The 9,240-nt window shown below is 42.2% G+C and overlaps 1 protein-coding gene across 1 annotated transcript; it reads right to left on the reverse strand.

Moving 5' to 3' along the window:
- Positions 1–4,410: 4,410 nt before the first annotated feature.
- On the reverse strand, positions 4,411–8,608 carry LOC134466135 (uncharacterized). The gene is made up of 7 exons (XM_063220029.1): positions 8,527–8,608; positions 7,943–8,072; positions 7,596–7,689; positions 6,925–7,254; positions 6,239–6,422; positions 5,646–5,773; positions 4,411–5,159 (listed from the first exon to the last, which is right to left on the reverse strand). The coding sequence occupies exons 1-7, from the start codon at positions 8,606–8,608 to the stop codon at positions 4,836–4,838; spliced, it is 1,272 nt and encodes a 423-aa protein (XP_063076099.1). The 3' UTR covers positions 4,411–4,835.
- Between the last annotated feature and the right edge of the window lie 632 nt (positions 8,609–9,240).

Consider the following 9,240-nt stretch of genomic DNA (forward strand, 5'->3'; position numbering starts at 1 on the left):
ATTTCCACGGGAGGTTGGCAGGAAAAGAGTAGCATAACAAAATAAATAATTAAAAACACTGAATAGCTAAACTAAGCCAAAATAGTCCAAAGATAATCCAAACAACCCCACTGGGGATCTGCCTCACACACCAAGACTACTGTAGGCCTGAAGGAGAATTAGCCCACATGTCCACGCGCTACCTGCTGTTTGGGCATGATATGAAAATGGTTGACTGGTGGAGGACTGTGACTGTGCTAACTTTCACGACCCGAGTTGGGGGGCCTTGGCTGGAAACTCTCTCTCTCTCTCTCTCTCTCTCTCTCTCTCTCTCTCTCTCTCTCTCTCTCTCTCTCTCTCTCTCTCTCTCTCTCTCTCTCTCTCTCTCTCTCACACACACACACACACACAATCCCCCCCTTAGTGTGTGTGTGTGACTGTGTGTGTGTGCGCGTGCAGGGTCACCAACGGGGGTTTTTTTGGCCTTAAAATGTAGACCTTATTAGTGACAGGACAGTTGAGAGTGACAGGAAGCGATTGGGGAGAGAGAGACGGGGAAGGATTGGCAAATGACCCAGGCAGTAATCGAACCCGCGTCGCCAGCGTAGGAGCCCAGTGCCCTAGAGCCACGGTAGGGCCCACTGACAGCTTTGGTTGGGCCCGGGACAAAGTCATCTGAAAGGCCCCCTCAACCAATAGACATAATGTAATGGTGACCCCGATTCTGGGCCCCCATCTCCCCTGGGCCCGGGACAACTGGCCCCTTAATCCCCTGTGTTGGCTCCCTTGTGTGTGTGTCATATGGAGACTAACAGGCAGCAGAGAGAGCTTCTTTCCACTGCTAATCTGACATCAAGATAAGAGCTGCTATCACACTCCACACGTTATCTAGTCTTGAGGTTGAACAGAGAGCTCTTTTGCAGAAAGTTTAATCTCAACAGTGAATCAATGTGAGCTCAACTCAGTGTGGGCCTGCTACGTACACCCATACATTACACACATATGTATAGGGGCCTACTTCTACTCAAGTGGAAAAAACATGAATAATTTCACTTTTACTGGAGTAATATTTAATGCAAGTTATGTGTACTTTTACTCAAGTCGTTGGTATTCTTTGTTCACCTCAGGACAAAAGAGTGCAAATTTGTGCATCAAGCATCTTAGGACATTTAATTGCAAAGTTGCCATCTACACATCATCCTAATAATCTTGTGCAAACAAAATGCAGCACTGAAAAAAAATCGAATTGCATTACCTCTGAAACAACTTGCACTTGTCAGCATTGCTCTGTCGTGTTATAACCTAAATATTGTTGCATTGCCCTAGAGAATTTCATATATTCCTAAAATGAATTCTAAATGAAAAGGAGAAACAGTGCAATCAACTTTAGACCTCATGCAAAAATCAACCACTCTTTAGTAATAGCTATTTGATTAAATGCCTTTACCCGCCATGCAGCTAAGCTCTTCCATGTTGGCCTATCTTCGGTAATGCCCAAACGCTGAGTATCTCCAACTATGAAGCCTTTGTAGGTATTCATTTTCTGGTTTTCCCATCCCAGTGCTATCATAACTACATCAATAAAAGTGTCAGTCTCTCTAACACAACACTGCTGAAAGCAGGCTGTGAATGTATTAGGGATAGAGATAGGCCTACTGTATGATGCCTAGAGGACATATTCAAAAGGACGAATGTGATTCTCTACAATAGCTTAAGATGGTATGTGTGTGTATGTGCGCGCGTGAGTCTGTGTGTGTGTGCGTGCGTTTGTGTCTGTGTTTCTGTGGATCTGGAGAATGGTTGCTCATGTATAATTAAGTTTACTTCAAAGCCACAACTAAGGGGACCATAGGGTCCTTGTTAACTTGTTTCACCCACTGTGAAACCACTAAGGACAAGGCTTCAATATCAAAGGCTAGTCTTGCCACTATACGGTACACTTGCACGCACGTACACACACACACACACACACAGAGAGAGAGAGAGAAGGAGGGAGACAGAGAGACAGGGAGAGACAATGTTCCAGAGCTCCTACAACTCTCTACTACCCTACAAGTGGTATAAGCTCTTCAAAGGATTCAAACCAGATTCACCTTAGGATGATAGTCTCTTGAACAGATACATGTTAGTTCTGCCTATTCCATTAGGGTCACTTGTCTGTGATGTCATTATGGAGATGGTTTTATAGCTCAACTTCAACATGAAGACACACACACACACACACACACACACACACACACACACACACACACACACACACACACACACACACACACACATATGGGGGGAGACAGAGAGACAATGTCCCAGACCTCCTACAACTTTCTACTACCCTACAAGTGGTATAAGCTCAAACAAGATTCACCTTAGGATGATTGTAAAGAACCCAGTACCCCTGGTTCTATAATTGTTTTGTTCTATTGTTTGGTTCTACAATTCTGTTGTTTTCTTTGTTGCCGCTGTTGTGATTTGAACATTCTAAGAGCAGTCAGAGCCTAATGCACCCGTAAAATGCTACCAATTCCTTACGGTGGTACCAGATCTATGTATGAAGAGAAATAAACTACATGAACTCGGACCAGCAGTTGTCGGAAGGCCATTATTTACGGGGACATTACAGTAAGGAATTGATCCACACCTGCCCGACTGGATGATCGCAACAAAGTCGCAGAGCAAAGAAACAGCGAGTACCAGGGTCGACGCAAGTGTAATGGTCACCGGAGATTGAGGAAAACAACATCACATCGGACAAGTGTCATCTCGCACAGACAGAAAAGGGGAGATCAAAATCTCAAAAAACGCAAGATGGACACGGAAAAGGCTATCAGGCAAGTTGCTGAAATTGCTGAAATGCCAAAGGATGATGATGTAGTAGGCCTAATCTCAGTTAGACGCTCTGAGCGTGAACACATTCCTACTGAAGAAATGCTATACTGTAAAGAAGAACAAAACAAAAGAGAAACGAAACTGTGTAGTCTTTTTGAACAGTGGAAGGTGTCAGCGCGTAACAAGAACTTAAGCATGAGATGACTGAAAAACGCATGGTAGCTCTCTCAGAAGAACTAGAGAAAGGAAAAATTGATATTCTGAACATGTTTGATGAAATGAAAACGAAAACAGACGACATAAACAATGTAGTAAAACGGAAAGCAGAAGCTTGTGAAAGTGTAACAAATAATTTACTGAAAAGCTTAAATGAAAGACTGGTGGAAGAACAGAAACGAAGGGAGAAAATAGAGGATGAAAGGAAAGAACAAGAAAAATTCAACTCACTATTGGAACAGGACTTATCGGACGACGAATACAAACTGGTGTTACAACTACAGAGAGAAAAGATTAGATTGGCACAGAAGAAGTATAAAGAAGCGTCAGAAAAGCTACAACAACTAAGAGCAGCTTCCAAGATCGCGCCAGCTTCGCATCCACTGGGATCACACTTCGTCACCAGAGACTACGTGGACGATGGGGTGGCCAGTGTCGACAGTGAAGACAGGGTCATTTGTCTCACAGGAGAGGTTCGTGAGCTGAGTGCGAAGGAAGATCTGCGCAAACTTGTATCTGACCACCACGCTGATCTGCAGAGCATTCCCGCAGCTGAACTTGCCACAAACATCAGGGCCAAGAATCTCGCAGTCAATGGTGGAGCATTGGAGAGACCGCACTGGAACATCAAGAATGACTGCTCCACTGTCAAAGTTGCACCAAAACATCAACCAGCAAGATGGTGGGAGAAGCCACGGTGGGAGAGATGGCGAGCTGACCTAGCTAAAGCTCAGCCGCGTCACTTCTTCTCAGACGACGATACACTCACAGGCATGCACCTGACAATACACAGCACACTGACTACACAGCAAATTCCCATTTGGAATTTTAACACCAACAGAGTCAATTTTAACACTTTCCCAGTGTATATATGGGGACCACTGTGTCAGTGTTAATTTAACACTTTTGGCAGTGTTATAAATACAACACTAACTCAGTGTAAGGATGTTAACACTGTAAGAGTTAAGTATTAACACCAGATGATTGTTGAATCATTGATAGCCTTACTCTAACAGTGTCACTTTTTAACTACAGGTTAGTGTTCACACTAACACTGACATGGTGGCATTTTAACACCATGAAATTGTTGAATCTTAATTGAAAGCCTACTCCAACAGTGTCACTTTTTAACTACAGGTTAGTGTTCACACTAACACTGACATGGTGGCATTTTAACACCATGAAATTGTTGAATCTTAATTGAAAGCCTACTCCAACAGTGTTAATTTCTTACTACAATGCAGTGTTACATCCTCACTAACCTGGTGGTGATCAATATCTCCTTTATTTTTTTTGTCTTTTAACAATATAATTCTTCTAGGCCAACAGTATGGTTAAGGCATAAGCAAACTAATTACAGCATCAATTAAAAATACATACAAAAGAATGGAATATTACACATGTTTTATTTTGATCACATTGTGCTCAGAAGAGACAACAATCTGGGACAATATAGAACAAAGCATCGCACCCATAGGGCATCTGAACATCAAATGGTTTGCTGTGGTGCATATCAAGAATGTCCATTTTCACTCAAGTTTTGAGGCAAGTTCAAAGATTCCTCAGAAGAGAAACTTCTATCCAGGGGCAGAGCCGGCGTACCAAAGGATAGTCCATGTGAAGAACTTGGTTCAGCATCGTCACTGTGCCAGCGTTTAAGATGCTTACGGAAACCAGAGTAACTTTTGAACTCCAAAGAGAAACCATCCTGTGCGCACAAATTTAACTTCTTGCCAGGATACAAGCCATGTAAAAGTTTAAGGTGCTGTATCAGGTAACTTCCTGAACTATGAAGTGACTTACAAACATAGCACCTAAACATGATCATTCATCAGCTTTGCTCTCAGTTCTCTTACTTTAGGGGACTCTCTGGTACTTCCCACGTCGATGTTGTACACCGTGGTCTGAAGGAAGGTGAACATTGTGTGGAGACTCTCATCATAGCTCAAACTGAAAACGAAATGGACCTTGAAGAGCTCGTCGAATGCCGCCAGAGAAGTGTTTCCTTGGCAAGGAATTAGCTTCTTATCCATGACGATGTAGTAGTTGCTGATGGCTTTCTTGTGGAGTCCTGAAGCAAGCAGATATGGCTGTCGACGGTCATCTGCATCAAGGTGCTCATCAAGGCTCTGGCATGACTAGAAGTAACAGAGAAGAATAAAAAGAAAAAAGAAAAAATGCATCAAGATCATGTTCAAATGTATTACATTTCCTTTCAGGGACAAAACTGTGTACACAATCACACACCTTGTGAAATTTCAGGGACAACACTGTACAGAGAAATCACACCATGTGAAATTTCAGGGACAACACCAGGGGCGTAGCCAGAAATAATAAAACAGGTGGGCCCAGAAAAAAACGGACGGGCCCAACCCGAAAACATGTAGGTAGATATTATAATATCGTGCTCAAAAATGAATCATAGCAATCACAGAAGATGAACCAGACTTTTGACAAAATGATTAATTATCGCTCAGTGCTATGCCATTAATTATAGTTCAATGAGGCAACAGTTGACTGTCAAGTGTGAATGGGGTGGGCTTGGATGTCAGGTGGGCGGGCCCAGGCCCACCCCTGGCTACGCCTATGGACAACACTGTATACAGTACACAGATATCACACACCTTGTGAAACACCACGAGATTGTCCATTGCTCGACTTGTGCTGATCTTGTAGGTCCTCTTCCTCCCAGTAGACTGAGGTGACAGGATGTGCAAGAGCAGGAGTAGTGTGGACATATCACTGTCCCATCCTGAATTGAGGGTAGGGTTTGAAGGTGAGGCATACAACAATAATGAACATTATTAGGCATGCAAAAGAGACTCTACAATATGAAAGTCCAAACCGCATTTCATTTGTGTAAAGACATGAAAAATGAACTAATAAATAAATAGATTAACCCATTTTAGCCTGATGACTCGTGTTGTTTGAGCTTTGGTGCCCTGAATGCCATATACGCTGCATTCAGGGTCTTGGGATTTTAGCTTTTTCAATAAAAATGTGGGTATGTAACAGCTGAATGAACACATTCTTATGCAAGATGAGGGTTGAAATGCAACCTATTTAAGGTTTTTTGTGCATCAGAGGGAAGATATTTAGGTTTTTATAGGCTGACGGCAACCTTCCCAACAAGGGCTTAGGCATTCAGCATGTGTTTTTTGCGGGCTCTTTAGACATCAATGGGTTAGGGGGGATTGTGTGTGTGAAGAATTGTTACCTTGCAAGTTGTCTGCAGATGACAACACTGGCTCCTCCCTGGCCGACTGCAACAGTCGCTGCAACAGTGGTGTTTGGGCAAGTGATGATGCTTCTTTGATGAGCTTGGGCTTGTAGGAAGGCCACCTTTCAAGAAGCCTGGTGGATATCTCTGATCCAAAAAGGAGGCTGAAATCTTGAAGAACCTACAGTACGACATGAAAGAATACAAATTAGAACTACATTACATTACACAGAGCAGATGTAAAGGAATATGCAAAGCAAGAAATAAGTAAGAGGTACAGAATACAACAATATATAGCCTAGTAGCGCAGGTAACAATGAATACAGCAATATACTAGGATTATATTTGTTGAGATGTGTAGCTCTCAAAGTGTTGTTGCAACCTTCTGAAGGGTAGAGCATTTCATGTTTTAGTCATTTACTTCAAGAATGTATGCTGCCCATTCACAAATGTGTTTCTTCTGTATATTTACCGTCACCACCAATGTCTTGGTATTCATTATAAATTTGAGACACAAGTAAAAAAAAATAGTTAATTGCCTAAACTTAGTAAATATTCATAAAAATATGAAGAGCCAGCATACATTGAGAATAAACGACTAAAATTAAATTTTACCTTGTTTGAGAATCGACCCTTATATAAAATGGTCAATATTAAACAATATAATTAGCAATACCACTTACCAATCCTTTCGTGTCCAACAATCTTGGGAAAACCGACAGAACACTGGCCGAAGTGTCTGGGCTGTGGATACGTTTCTGTCTATATGCGAAGGTTTCGCGCATCTTCTGGAAGATGATGTCATTGTCATTCGTGTGGGTCATGAGGGAAATGGCCTCCTTGCACGATTCATCCTGCTCACCGCCCTGGCCGATGTCCCTGGCGCATGTCGGCCCTCCTGTCATAGCCTTGGGGTTATTTGGAGTTGGAGAGTGAAGCTTCGTCTTCCTCTGGATCGTCTTCAGCCGCCAGGCCAGGAAACCCGACCCACTTTGGGCATCATAGAAGTGTTCCTAACGAAGGATTACAGAACCACTGTTAGGCCAGATAACTGTCATTATTATTATTTTTTTTAAATCCTTTGCCTATTTTGTTTGGTAGCAGGTTGGGGTTGATAAAGTGTGACTTGACTTCTCAACCTACACTATTAGGTACACTGCCACTTGCATCATCACACATTCCATCGCGTACAAACGTCAACACAGACCTCTTTAAACCATAACATCTGCTGGCATCACTGACGTTAAACAGAAGCAACACACTGAGAAGAACATATTACAATACATTCTTTATCAATGTCCAAATTGAAATGGCAGTCACCATGAAAAATTGCAAAAAGTTTCCTTCAACTTACATAGCCTTTCCTAGACAATGGGTCTTTCAGAGATGGGAACAAGGTTATGATACCAAGGGCATATTTCTCCCTTGTCAGCCGTTGTGGAACTCTCCTGAAAAACAGTGAAAATTACAATAATATTAGAATACTAGAAAGACAATGTAAATGAAGGACTGATGCCCACAACTTTCTAAGTGCATGTGTGATTGGTTTACAAAGAATAGACTGTATTTCTGAATTCAGAATATTTACAAATCAGTCCCTCTCCCTTTAAAAAAATAAGTAAACAGAGTATTTGTATCATGGCTATTAGGGGGCCTTGCATCTCAACCCTTAAGTATGAAAATAATTTCAGGCTTCCGTACCCTTCGGTTTCAGTCATGTGTGCAGCTAAAATGTTGACCATTTGTCGCCTGGAACTGTCACAAATACTTCCGGTGTCCGCATACTCCTTCAGGACTGCTGCTCCACCAGACAGCGTCGGCGTGCACGGTCAATCCTGCTACCACGCCACGCTCAAGTGTGAATCTCACCTTGAACAGCTGGATCACATAGTTAGTGTTTTTCCATAGCTGCGTGGTCATGCTACGATTGCGCCGTCCTTCCTATTGCTAACTGATGCACATAAGATAATAAAATTAAAGTTTGTAGTCTATACCGTGTGGGACATGGTGGGAGAGAGCTAATGAAAAGAAAACGGAGGCTAGCCGGGGCTGGTGTCCACGCGCATGCATTGCGTTTTTAACCTCAAGTGAAATAATATGCATATCGGAGTTCCCAAACAGAACAAATGGGCTGCATCAATCGTGGCGTAATTCAACGATAATTTGCGAAGTGTTCGCACAACTTCGGATATCCTAAGTCTAACACACGTCATCCCAAACCCATCTTAGGTTATGATTTCCGTCTTGTTATGCTATAACCTTGTAATACCAACAGTCAAACTCACCTTCAGCCATTAATAAGTCCATGCATGGCTCGGGTATTTTGATGTATTTCTTTACATTCAGGTACTTCACCTTGAGGATCATTGCTTCAGATAATGTGCTACCTGTAGACAAAATAAGCGAACGATTTGTCAGTCACGCCACAGCCTACTGACAGTGACGCCTGTTAGCTATCCTGGCATTGCTTGCAATGCCGCCAACAAGTTTGCTAGCATTGCAACACACACTGATGTAGCCACCACGACCTCAACGTATTACCAAAAAAAAACCTCAGCCCCAGACATGGGACATTGGCTTTAGCACAGCAAAGTATTCATTTTGTCCAGTACACTACAAAGCATACAAAACGATTGCACTGAGAGTGTTGTATCTTGTAAAATGAAGTATGGTTGTAATATTGTAATATTCATATTGTTAATCACTGAAGTCCTTAAAAAACAACGTTGGTTGTTACCAGTAAATGCTAACCTTGACCTCGAGACGAATACGACTTAACCACTAGGGTCTACAATCTACAAAAACAGCTCAATATTGAAAAATACACTATAAATAGGCCTAAAACGAGAAACACTCCGAAATGGACAGCTATTACTAAATTATATGAATGTAATAACTCACTCGGAATCTATTCTCCCAACACTTCACATGAGGCGACTTCTGAAACGGCTTGGAGAAAATGGCAGAATCACCAGATTTTTGAAAATGTTCATCAAAAT

This window comes from Engraulis encrasicolus, chromosome 16, assembly GCF_034702125.1.
Source record: "Engraulis encrasicolus isolate BLACKSEA-1 chromosome 16, IST_EnEncr_1.0, whole genome shotgun sequence".
Lineage (NCBI taxonomy): Eukaryota > Metazoa > Chordata > Actinopteri > Clupeiformes > Engraulidae > Engraulis > Engraulis encrasicolus.

Excerpts from the sequence above, each read along its gene's own strand:
- LOC134466135 (XM_063220029.1), bottom strand. The coding sequence starts at position 8,608 with ATGATCCTCAAGGTGAAGTACCTGAATGTAAAGAAATACATCAAAATA. Across the intron at positions 8,073-8,526 it reads GGACTTATTAATGGCTGAAG|GACCGTGCACGCCGACGCTG; the intron begins GTGAGTTTGACT and ends GGTAGCAGGATT. Across the intron at positions 7,690-7,942 it reads CACATGACTGAAACCGAAGG|GAGAGTTCCACAACGGCTGA; the intron begins GTACGGAAGCCT and ends ACTGTTTTTCAG.